This window comes from Passer domesticus, chromosome 18, assembly GCF_036417665.1.
Source record: "Passer domesticus isolate bPasDom1 chromosome 18, bPasDom1.hap1, whole genome shotgun sequence".
NCBI classification, from domain to species: domain Eukaryota; kingdom Metazoa; phylum Chordata; class Aves; order Passeriformes; family Passeridae; genus Passer; species Passer domesticus.
In genome coordinates, this window is record NC_087491.1 from 2,193,206 (window position 1) to 2,205,319 (window position 12,114).

The window sequence follows — 12,114 nt, forward strand, 5'->3', positions numbered from 1 at the left end:
CTTTCTCAGGAAGCCTTGGGCCTGTTTCAGCTGAACCCAGTTGTCCGGGCCTCAGAGAAATTCCTTTCTGTGCCAGCTTTTTGCAAGAGGGCTGATGGGTGTGTCATTAGAACCTGGCCAATCCCTCTGGAGAGCTGGGAGGGTGGGCTCTGCCTTGCTGGACACTGGGAGAGGATGAGGATGTCAGCACATCCTGCCCTCGTGAGGGAGGAGCTGCTGGGGTGGTCACTGCAGACTCACACTGGTCTTACTTGCAAAGCTTTTATTGATTTCCAGGAACTTTGAAGCTTATCTTGGGCTTTCCCTGCTTCACAACCCCCAAGTCTGTTGAGGGCTTCCTAATAGTGAGTTCTGGGGGGAACTGACCTGTGCCCATTGCCTGTGCTATTCCCCTCCAGCTCTCTGGACACAGCCATAAAGACCCAGTTCCTAGGTCTCTATGGCTGTGCCAGGTCCCCACACCTGGTGCAGGTGTGAGGGCACCTTGTGGTGCCTGCTGCCCAGGTGGGTGGCACGGTGTGCCTGCCTGTGCAAGTGGCTGCAGGGCAGCTTGTTTTCCCCAGCTCTGTCCCTGCCCTCAGCTGGGCACAGCTGTGGTGTGTGGCTGTCCCCCTTTGCCCTCATCCTGGTGCTCGAGGGGCCACAGAGCTTGTCCTGGTTGTGAGGAAGGGTGGGTGGCACAAGAGGGGCTGAGTGCACTGCAGATTGCTGCCAGCACCTGTGTGCCAGTGGAGCGAATTTGGGTGTGAGTGGCACAGCTCTCCTGAGCCCCTGCAGGCAGGGGCAGGGTGGGCGCTGACCTCCTGCCTGACCCCAGCCTTGGCCCTGCACCCACCGGGGCACATGCCCGGCTCACTGCGGTGCCCGGACCACGGAACGATACGCTTCTATAATCTCCTGGCTGTTGGGGCAGGTGTATTTGAACTCCTTGGTCTCACTGGCACTGTTGAGGTACCGCCACACGCCCTGCAGGTCCTTGGGGATCCCAAAGTGGCGGTAGTGCTGGCACACAACCTGCGGGTACAAACGGGGGAGACCTGCCTGACACTGTGCCGTGGAGGGCTCTACCATCAGGGCAGGCACCAGTTGGGAAGGGTAGCAGAGAGCCAGGGACATTCATGGCACTGCACAGTGGAGGGCTGGCACTCAGGATGCAGAGAGGAGTGGGATCTGTGGAGGGCATGGTGCTGGGCAGGTCTCCTGGGGAGAGGGATGCTGGGCGGCACAGAACCGAGAGAGCAGCTGGGAAAGGGGCAGGGGCTTGCTGTAGGTACCAAGAGGAAAGTGAGGGCATAGGGATGCCAGGGAAAGAAGGGCATGGTGCTGGGATAGCCGTGGCTTACCTGAACAATGTTGAGCTTTGGCAGCAGGTTGCAGTCAGCCAATGTGAGGTGGTCTCCGTCAAGGAAATGGCGCCGGGAGACCCGGAGGTGGGGGTCCTGGGCCAGCTCGTGCTCCAGAGGGGCATTCAGGTACTCATCCAGCTTCAGCAAGGCCCGCAGCAGGCTCCGCTGCAGAGCTGCAGGGAGGGTGGCCAGGTCACAGTACAGCCTTGTTCTGCTGTGGCCTCCTGCCAGCCCAGCCCAGGCGTCCAGGCAGCACCTGTCAGCCTCTTCCCACCTGGCTCAGGCTGGCACCTGCCTCTGCCCTCCCACAGAGACCTGGCATAGCCACAGTGGCCCGCACAGAGAGGGCAGTGCCTGGACAGACCTGACCGTGGAGCGGGTGGGGGGACTGGGAAAGTTCAGTGTGACCAGGCTGAGCTTTGGGGTGTGGCACCCTTTCCTCACCCTCGTCCTGGGCAGGTACTGGGTTCTTGATGAAGGCAGAGAATTTGTGGAAAATGTCGTTCCCAGCCAGACTTGACTCCGGGTACTGTGGGACCAGACTGGGGCACCTGTGGGGATATGGGCACAGCTGAGGCAGGTACGAGAGGCTGACTGGCTCATGTGCTGTCAGCCCCCTCATCCCTCAGATTGTCCTGCCCTTCTTTCAGGGGGCCCCTTCCTCCTCTCAAGGCAGCACCAGCCACTGACATGGGGGGGCCCAGCTGGTCCTCCAGGAACTCCTCAATGGTGACGGTGTCGGTCTTGGGCTCGCCGTTGTAGAGGAGGACGGGCAGCTGGGCACCTGGAGCGAAGTCCTTCAGCACATCCAGCGCCCTGTGGGAGATGGGTACACCACTGATGCCTGGCATGTCCAGGGTTCTGCAGGGCATTGTGTGTGAGTGTGTTCATACTGTGCACGTGTCCCAGGCAAAGGGAGTTTTGGTAGGCTGGTTCAAAAGGTGGTGCCCCCAGGCCCCTCCTGCCTCAGTGTGTGCCCAAGGAAATACCTGCCAACCTCCCCCAAGCACGAATGGTCACTGGGGGAGGTACAAAAAGCTCCATGCATCCCATAGTGCCCACCCTTCACATCCCTTCCCAAAGTGTTGAGAACCTACCAACACCCCCACCCTGCACATGATCCTGGCCCCAGAGCTGGCACCCCTTGAGAGGGGGCCACCACTCACCTCTTCACGTCCACAGTGGTGAGGGTGAAGGGCACCCCTTTGAGCAGCAGCACCATGAAGAGCCGCTGGCAGAAGGGGCAGTGCCCTACGCTCTCCCCATCCTCGCTTGCCTGTAGCACAGAAGGAGAGCTCAGCTGCCCTTTTGCCCTGGCATGTTCTCATTGGGGTCCGCCCCAGAGGGTGCAGGATGAAGATGATAGGGCACATGCCCCAGCCCAGCCTGACAAGCTGTGCTGCTGCCCATGGCACCTGCTATGCCAGGCAAGATGCCAGCTCCTGGCCCCTGCCTGCTCCCAGAATCTCAGTGCCGCACCCAGAGCAGCCACATGGCACAGCAAGTGCTGGCCCTGGCACCCTCTGGGGACAAGGACCTCCAGACTGCGGCAGTCTCACAGTGCCAGGGAGACAAGGGCTTGAGAGCAGTAGTGGCAGCAGGGGTAGCAGTGGCAGTGGACAGTCCAGCAGCAGAGATGTGCCAGAGGAAGGTGACAGAGATATTGGTGGCCCTGTCAACTCCAGCCATAATCCCAGGTGAGCCCTGTCCTGGCCTGCACAGCCAGACAGACTGCCCTGGCCAGGTGGGGGCTGGGAAGGGCCTGGCAGGTGCAGGCAGATGCTGTGCTGCTGGGACCTGCTTTCGGTGGAAACCTGTTCCAACCTCCCCAGGTTTAGCCCCCACAGCCCCTGTGCCTGCAGGGCAGGAAGCAGCAAGCAGTGTGCCCTGGAGAAGAGCCCGAGCTGCCCACTGCCTGTCCTGCCTGCTGCCTGTCCCCCCACCTGCCTGCTGTCCCCTGCCTGCCCCACTGCCTGTTGTCAGCCCCATTGCCTACCCAGCGCCTGACCCACTGCCCACTATCTGCCACCCTGCCTGCCCAGTGCCCCACATCTGGGCACTGCAGTGGGCAGGGGCAGCCCAGCCACCCCACCACAGCACTGCCAGGGTTGGTTGCCAGAGCTACCCGTGGCCTGGGGCACTGACCTGAGGACCCTGCTCACCTTGATGAAGAGCTGGATTTGGGGTTTTTCGGCCATGCTGCACGGCGGCTGCTGCTGCACTGCTGGCTGCACTCGGAGTGCCACAGGTGAAACCACAGCCCCTCCCAGCCCACATTCCTCCTCGGGGTGCACCCGCTCCCACCCACGCCTGGCCCCATGGCACAGACAGGACGCCCTGCCATGGGGCCCTGCCACCGTGGCTGCTGCCAACCCCAGGCTGGTAATGCAGCTGGTGGCATTGCCAGCTGCTGCCACTCCTGCCTGTACCCCCAACCACCCCACACTGCTTGAATGATGACAAGCACTGGGCACAGACCTGTGCTGTGCCCCAGCACACCCTGCCCCTAGCAGGACCTTGCACCCCCACTCTGGGCACTGCCACTCTCCTCCTCAGCCCAGGCCCTCCCAGGCATCCAGCCCTGCCATTCCCCCCATGAGCAACTACACAGCCTCAAGGGATTCAGTTATTATTTTTTATTTAAAACGATCATTATTTTCACATTTCTTCTTTTTGTTTGGTAGCAATATACAGGCAGCTCCAAGATGTCCCCACCCCCAGGGGCCCCACGCCCGGGGCTGAGCATGGCACTGGCACCATGCCCGCGGCTGGTGGCCAAGGATGTGGAGGGGGAGGCAAGGCTGGAAGCGGGGCCAAACTCAATGACGTGAACAGTGTTAAGGCAGCAACCACCCCTGCCCTGGGGTGCCACCTTCCCGCTCCACCCTTGGACTGACTCTAGCACAGTGCCTGTGCCCGGGCAGCACCCAGCCCATAGCAGGTAGGCCACCGTGGCCACCCAGGCTGCATGGGCACCTCCAGCGACCCTCAGAAGCCATGCGAATGACAGCAATGGTGGCAGGGGGAAGACTGGGTGGACAGGGAAGACACTGTGACTGGGGTGCCAGTGCCCTTCAGGCACCTGGAACAAGAGTGTAGTGTGGCAGCTATGGGGCAAGGATAAAGCCCAGAGCACAGCAGCACTGCCCACCCTGGGGTGCCCCAGGGTGCCACCAAGGTGACAGCTGGGGACTCAAGAGATTACATCATCCCCTCTCCCTGATGGCAAAGGGCAAACTTGGAGCTGGCTTGTCACCCAGTATCGCCTGGGGAAGGCAGAGTGTGCCCAGCATAGGAGCAGGGGCACGCTGGTGGGGGCTGCCCTCCTGTCCCCTCCAAACCATCCCAGATCCAGCCAGTTTCCCATATGCCATTAAAAAAAATTGTCTGAAAAATCTGAAAATAGAGCTTCTTCTCCCAGTTTTCCCCCTATTGAAAATACTGTATATTGTATCACAATCCATAGCAGGTGGTATATGGGCCTGATAGGACAAGGGGGCATAGGGACAGTTGAGGTCAGGCCCTGCTTCTGTGCCCAAGTGGGGCCAGAGCCAGCCTCTCCCCACCTCCCACAGCAGCCAGCTGAGGTACCTGGTGCTGCTTAGGGCCTCCTGCCAAGCCTGTGCCAGGGAGACAGAGAGGGCATCAGAGCAGACAGACCAAGGCTGCTCCCCAGGAAAGTGCATAGCCACCCTGGGGAGTTGCCAAAGGCTCTGGCACCCAGCAGCAGGGGGACGGGGTCAACATGACAGGTCCACCTCTGGGCACAACTGCAGCTTGTTGAGAGCTGCAGACACCAGCCATGGTCCCTGTGGGTGACAAGGCAGCAGGACCCTCTACAAAAAGGAGGGGCACTGCTGACTGAGGGGGTGGCCGCTGCTGGCCAGTGACAACTACTGCAGTCCATCCTTCCCTCCCCACCACCCCAGGCACCATTGCCAGGCTGCCAGCACCCACCCGCACTGTCCTGACCTCGTACCTTAAGGTCACCCCCACCACCAGCTTCCAAAGCCAAACTGAGGTGCTGCAACCCCTCTCCCAGTACCACCAGTGACGCAACAATAAGAACCTAGTGCAGCTGGTTCCTGTACAGGGCTGGACACTGAGGAACAAGTGTCAGGGCAAAAGTGAAGTGGAAGGGGACACAGCAGAAAGGTGGCAGAGCTGCAGCAATGCCCTGTGACAGGGGAAGCAAGTCATGAGGGCAGGCAGGAGGCAGGATCAGAGATTTGAGGGTGAGGGACATGATTAGGGGCAGAGGGGAGAAACAGCTGGTGCCAGCATGTGAAATACCCTGTGAAATACTCCTCTGTGCTGCCACGTGCCTCTGCAACAGCACTGCTGCCTGGGGACGAAGCCAGTGCCCAAGGCCAGGCAGGGCCAGAGCGAACAGACCCCAGGGTGGGCGCCAAGACTCCCAGTGACATCCCGCTGGTGACAGAAATCGGTTATGGGTGAAGGACCAGAGCACCTGCCCCAGTGGTGCCCAGGGCAGCATCAGCCGGGGGTGATGTGGAAGCAGCCTTCCTTCCAGCTCCACAGGGCCAGGCCTGGGGAGGTACCCACAGCCAAGGGTCCCCAGAGTGAGTGCAACACGGGTGTCCAAAGGCACCGCTCACAGGCCTGTGTGTCTCTGCCCCAAAGTGAATGGGGCTGGCAGTGCTGGCACCAAGCCATGTCCTTTCCTTTCCTTCAGAGTCTCCATCCATGGCATGTTGAGGACCATGCTCCCAGCACCACGCAGTGACGCTGCTGCAGAGCTGAAGGGGGCAATAGCCACCTCAGTGGTGGCTTCCGAGGTCCATCCAGGCATTGCTGTACCCACTGTGTCCTCCCTGGCATGTGGCTCCAGCTGTGGCAACTCCGCTCCACGGGGCAAAGGGAGGGGAGAGGCCAAAAGGGTTTGGTGGCTTGACGACGTGGTTGTCCTCGGGGTCTCAGCACAGCGTGTCCGTGTTGAAGGAGAGCTGAGCCTGAGCAGGGAGACAGGCAGGGCTCAGGGGCTGCCCACTTAGAAAGCATACTCAAGGCATCTGGGGCCAGAGTCTGGCACAGGCAGCAGAGCAGAGAGCCCCCACCCCTCCCAGACTCGGCCACTCCATTGTGTCAGCTCTGTGGTGACACAGCACCCAGTTCCAGGGCCTGTAGCACAGACACAGGTGGGACCAGGAACACCCAGATCTGGGGACAACCTCTCACCCTCTCCTCCTCAAAGCTGATGAGGCCTTCATCATCAGTCTCCAGGTCCTCCTGCTCCTCTACCACGAGGGCCCGCAGCTCAGTGGGGGCAGTGCGGGGGCGCAGCAGGCTTAGCACACGCTCCAGGGGTGACTGCAGGACACAGCTGGGGCTGGTCTCCTGCTGCTCCAGGTTGTCACTTTGCTTCTTCGCAAAATTCACAAACACCTGAGGAGGAAGGGGCAAGAGACTCAGGTATCTGCAAGCACCTCCACCCCTCACATTGCCAGGTCAGGACCCAGGGCATCCTGACATGTGGCGGCTGCCACCATGCTCCCCATCTAGCTCCAACCCCTGCCCCAAAGGCAGACTCTGCCTGGCACTTCGGCACTCCCTGGGGACAAGCATCCAGCTGCCCATGCTGTCCCCAGTCTTACATTGTCCAGTGTGGTTTGGCTGACAGAGTAGTCTTCAATGCCCAGCACATCCACCACCTGCTCCATCTTGCTGAAGACCTGTGCCAGTGAGATCTGGTCTGACTTCAGCTGGTACTGGGCCTTGGTGTGATGACGCTCCTGGAGGGTGATCACAGAGGGGGCACTGAGCCCTCACTCCCAGACTCCCTCCCATCACCCAGTGGAGGGTGAAGGCTGCTTGTGCCCTGAAGTGGGGGCTGGCAGGGGACAGCCTGGCTACGATGGGCAGCTCACCTTGAGGACAGCCTCAGGGAAGTTACGGTTGAAGAACCTCACCACCTCCTTGACATTGAGGCTGGACTTGGTGCGCACTGTGATCATGTAGCCATCACCGAACCTGCACAGGAACAAGGCACAGAATGAGGACCTGTCCCCTCATCTGCTCCCCCATGACCCTATGGAAGGGGACGATGCTCTCAGGCAGCCACTACTGGACACCAGGTCAGTGGCAGGGCACTTCAGTGACCCCGTTCCCTGCCCACCTCTAAAGCAGCACTGACACAGAGGGCTGGTATCTTGTCACGCATGCCACACTGTCACCCAACCATGGGGAACCACCCCCCTCCTGCCCAGTAGCACACACAGGCTGCTGGGCCCCATGGAGGCATTCTGAGCTCCTGCCAGGCTCTTACCTGTTCTTCAGGTGCTGAATGCTGCCAAGACACTTGAGCCGCCCGTTCACCATGATGGCCAGGCGGGTGCAGAGGGCCTCACATTCCTCCATGCTGGGGTGACAAGAAAGGGTTCAGTGGAGGGCATTGGAGGACCACGCCAGGGCTATGGTGGGGGTAGGTGGAGAACTGGGCCTCCCAGGCCGTCACCCAAGTGCTGTGGCCCCACCACCAGGGATGAGAAAAGGCAACAGAGGGTGTCCTAGGCTCCCCCTGCTCCTCATGCCAGGGACTGGGGAGCCAAATGCTGGGGAGCACCACAGACATATTTTATGAAAAATCCTTTTGCCAAGATCATTTCTCCTGAGAAGCTAGGAAGCTTCAGCTTCTCCATGTTTTGTTGCTTTGGAATGTGATTTGGAGAATTGTTTATCTAGCATGTGAAATTGTTTTTACTTGATGACTAATGACAGCCACCTGTGTCGGCTGTGAGCAGTCACAAGATTTTGTTATTAATTCCTTCCTTTCCTTTCTAGCTTCTGATGGATCCTGTCCTCTCTATTCTTTTTAACATAGTTTTAGTACAGCATTTTAATATAATATCATAATATATTGAATCAGCCTTCTGAAACATGGAGTCAAAATTCTCATCTCTTCCCTCGTCCTGGGACCCTCGAACACGACCACAGGGGAGCCCTCTCCCTCCCATATAGCACCCCAGGTGCTCAGAGGCATCACGGGCACAGAACCCCTCTGTACCTGTGAGACGTGAGCACCACGGAGCGACCCGTTTTGATGACATCCAAGATGAGGTTCCAGAGAAAACGCCGTGCCTTGGGGTCCATCCCTGTGGTTGGCTCATCCTGGGGGACAGACAGCACCCTCAGACATACCAGCCCTGGGACGAACCCTGCCACTCCCTTCCTGTCCTGAGTCCAGCTCAGGCCACCATCCCACACTCCAGGAGATGCATGGCATGTGAAGCAGGGGGTGACTCCCACCCGGAGTCATTTTTCTACCCTCAGGGCGCACCAGGAAGATGAAGGCTGGGTATCCAATGAGCGCGATGGCTGTGGATAGCTTCCTCTTGTTGCCCCCACTGTAGGTGCTGGCAGGCTTGTCTGCATACTTGGTCAACTCCAGTTTCTTCAGTGCCCACTTGACCACCTGCAAGGCATGGGGGACTGCTGTCATCCTGCCAAGGGCACGGGGCTGACAGAGCAGGCAGGGGTTGGGCTCCCTGGCACGTCAGCTGCTGAGGGGACTACTAGCCATGTGCCAATCAGGGAAGCCCCAGGGCAGCCCCTGGCACAGCTATGAGCACTAGTGGGGACTCTGAGTGCATGTGCCTGGCCCTGGCAGCCCATGTGGACACACTGCTAGGGTGGCACTGCTACAAGAGCAGCAGCACCGGCTCAGGCTGCCGCTGCTGTCCAGTGAGATGCCATCCCTGTGGCACAGCACCAGCCCTTGGCTGTTGCAAACTGCTTGCCCAGAGGCCTACCCGCTCCTCATCCTTCCAGGGGATGCCACGCAGGCGGGTGTAGAGCTCCAGGTGCTCCTGGGCTGTCAGCTCATCAAAGAGCGCGTCGAACTGGGGGCAGTAGCCCAAGCTCTGCTGGACCTGCAGGAGCTCCTTCAGGATGCTGTGGGAGAGGATTGAGGGTTTGTGGAAAGAAAGAATTCTTTTTGTGAGGACTGCTGCTGAGCCCCCTTTCACATGTCTTTATACTGGAACATCTCCCCCCAGGCAAAACCCCACTGGGCAGCCTCAGCACAGGGCCACTGTCTCTTACCCCACATCCCAGGCTGATGGTTACCCAGGAGGACACAAGCCTGCAGAGTCCCACTGGGACACACAAGCTCACTCATGCTGCTTTATCCTGGGAGCCTCCAAGCAGACCCCATCCCATCCCCAGGAAAGCAGGCAACCCCCAGGTCCCCCTTACCTGTGTCCGTTAATGAAGGCCTCTCCACCCGTGGTGCTCTCATCCCCTGTCAGCATCTTGAATGTTGTGGTCTTGCCCGCACCGTTGACACCCAGCAGCCCAAAGCACTCCCCGGGGCGCACACCCACACACAGCCGGTCCACAGCCAAGATGCGCCCAATCTTGCGGGACTTGTACACCTGGCAGGGAAGGGGATGGGGACTCAGCCCACCAGAAGCCACCTGGACCCACATCTGTGGGCCGGGCTGGTCCCTGGAGTCTCCCTGCAGCCTGATGCAGCCCCCACCTTCGTGAGGTTCTCGATCTTTAGCATGTCATTGTCGGCGTCACCTCGCAGGACCCGGTGCCTCTCATTGGCCACATCAATGTCATCCTCAATGGGTTTGGTGGAGACGGGCAGGCGCCTGTGGGAGGGGGCAGAGGCAGCGGGGAATGTGGGACCAGGAGCTACACCCCTGACAGGACTGGGCAGCTCCCACTCAACACTGCCAGAAGGGCAGCCTGAAGCTTAAGGGTCCCAATGGCAAATCTTTACCCCAACATCCCTGCCCTGTGCCACACTCACTGGGGCTTCCGGAAGAAATTGTACTGGCACATGATGGTGATGAAGAAGCCAACAAAGCCTTCAATTGTCATGGCAACAAGCCCCCGTGTCACGATGTCCCATTCGAAGGGTGATTTCATTTTATCAAACTGCCCTGAATAGGAGGAAGAGCAGAGAGCAGCTGGGGACACCTTCTGATGGAGACAGCTTGGTTGTCCCTCCTGAGTTGACCCATGACAATGACACTGGTCCCATGCTTGCCCACCACAGCTGTCTGGGCTGACCACAACACAATGCCCTCTCAGAGCATGGGTGCTGTGGAAATCATCTGGCAAGTTTTCAACCTCAGTAGGATGAATCAACGCAGATGAGAGTGGAATCAGAGGGATTTGTCAAACCTTGACCCCAAACTGTCCCTCGAAATGCCAGCAGCACCTGGATAATGTACAGAAGCTGCTCAAAAACAGAGAGCACGTGAGCTTCTGAGGCCAGGATGAAGCTGTAAGTGGCAAAAGGCTTGTGTTGGTTGGGCAGCACAGCCCCCAAGAAACCCTGTCTGTAAGGAGAGTCCCTGCAGCCCCCATCCCTCCTGTCACATCACAGACCCAGCATGGCCCACCACAGCTACACTACGCCACTACTAAGATCCAGCACAGCCTCACCATGGCCCAACACAGGCAGTGAGCAGCAGCAGCAGAACTACACACCTCTGTCAGGTCTCACACCGTCTTCTCCCCATGGGGCTGCTATTTGGGATGGCCCAAGGAACCACCACAGCTGACCCTCAGTCATGTCTTTTTCGGTGCCCCATGTAGCCCACCCCCCTTGGCTTTTTGCTCCAGGTTGCTCTGGGCCTTGGGACACCCTCACAGGGCAAGCAGAGGGGATGTGCCAGCCAGCATCGTGGTCCCCTCCAGCTCCTCATACCCTGGCACAAAGGAAGGAGAGAAAAAGAGGCCATACCAATCTTGGCATAGTACTCATTGATGTATTCATTGTAGGCCATCTCCATCAGGCCATGGCCCAGGTTGTAGTTAGGGAACACAAGGAAGCAGCTCTTCAGGTAGCTGTTCACCACCTTCAGGTCCTATGGGGACAGCAGAGAGAACACAACGATCAAACAACCCTGAGTGCATGGTAGGATCAGGATGCCAAAGATCCAGCCCAGTAAGGTCTCATGGCTGATCCTGCTGGAAACGGAAACCTCCTGAGGTCCCTCCCAGCCTGAGCTGCCTCACAAACAGAATGGCAGCATCTCCCTTCCTGGTGGCCCTCAGCAGAGCTGTGAATGCTGTACCTTGTCGTGCTCAAAGAGCTGCAGCAGGAACGTGGCGACAGTGGCTGTGATGCCAATGAAGAGGTTGATGACAATGAGGAAGACGTAAGCAGAGCTGGGCACCTCAAACCAGAAGGAGGCCGGGTACATGATAGGGGTGATGGACCAGCTGGGGAGGCGAGAAGAAGCAGCACACGTCAGTATGGCAGCAGAGGGACCTCCAGCCTTGGCACTGCCCATCTCCATCCTGCTGTTTCCAGGCTCTCCCAGCCCAGCCCTCACAGCCACTGCACTCCAACCAGCTATGGGGGCTGCAGAACATCACAGAATGGTTTGGATTGGAAAGGATCTTTCAAAGTCATCTAATCCAGTCCCCGACCATGGGCAGGGACACCTTCCACTAGTGCTCCAAGCTGTCCAACCTGGCCTTGAACATTTCCATGCCACAGCTTCTCTGGGCAATCTGTGCCAAGACTTCACCACCCCCATTATGAAAAATTTCTTCTCAGTATCTGGTCTAAATGGCTATCTTTTAGTTTAAAACCACCACCCCCTAAGACTCTGGAGGCATCCCTGGTGCCTCCTGACCACCCCCCTCTGAGCAACATACCCATAGAGCAGGAAGAGGGAGAGGACAGCAGGGAAGTTGGTGGGAGAGGTATATGCTGGGAGGTCAAACACGAACAGGATGATGATGCAGCACGTGGCTGGCACCAGGTAGTTTAGCTGGAGAA

General features: G+C 58.8%; 2 protein-coding genes across 5 annotated transcripts in view; both read right to left on the minus strand.

Moving 5' to 3' along the window:
- Window positions 1-241: 241 nt before the first annotated feature.
- Window positions 242-3,944, minus strand: CLIC3 (chloride intracellular channel 3). Its single transcript, XM_064393611.1, is given in 6 exon segments — window positions 242-1,014; window positions 1,344-1,519; window positions 1,791-1,897; window positions 2,037-2,162; window positions 2,513-2,627; window positions 2,630-3,944. Coding segments are annotated over 6 exon segments (813 nt in total). The 5' UTR covers window positions 2,757-3,944; the 3' UTR covers window positions 242-852.
- A 23-nt stretch (window positions 3,945-3,967) lies between these two features.
- The window catches only part of ABCA2 (ATP binding cassette subfamily A member 2), a 34,140-nt gene continuing 25,993 nt past the window's right edge, over window positions 3,968-12,114 (minus strand). For all 4 annotated transcript variants that reach the window (XM_064393592.1, XM_064393593.1, XM_064393591.1 and 1 more), the window contains 14 exons: window positions 11,991-12,106; window positions 11,402-11,549; window positions 11,068-11,191; window positions 10,126-10,258; window positions 9,847-9,964; window positions 9,561-9,739; window positions 9,116-9,257; window positions 8,644-8,778; window positions 8,371-8,474; window positions 7,633-7,725; window positions 7,235-7,337; window positions 6,962-7,099; window positions 6,546-6,752; window positions 3,968-6,319 (listed from right to left, as the gene is read on the minus strand). In XM_064393592.1, coding sequence (XP_064249662.1) covers window positions 6,284-6,319; window positions 6,546-6,752; window positions 6,962-7,099; window positions 7,235-7,337; window positions 7,633-7,725; window positions 8,371-8,474; window positions 8,644-8,778; window positions 9,116-9,257; window positions 9,561-9,739; window positions 9,847-9,964; window positions 10,126-10,258; window positions 11,068-11,191; window positions 11,402-11,549; window positions 11,991-12,106 — 1,776 coding nt within the window. In that variant the 3' untranslated portion in view covers window positions 3,968-6,283. The remainder of the gene's footprint in view (window positions 6,320-6,545; window positions 6,753-6,961; window positions 7,100-7,234; window positions 7,338-7,632; window positions 7,726-8,370; window positions 8,475-8,643; window positions 8,779-9,115; window positions 9,258-9,560; window positions 9,740-9,846; window positions 9,965-10,125; window positions 10,259-11,067; window positions 11,192-11,401; window positions 11,550-11,990; window positions 12,107-12,114) is intronic.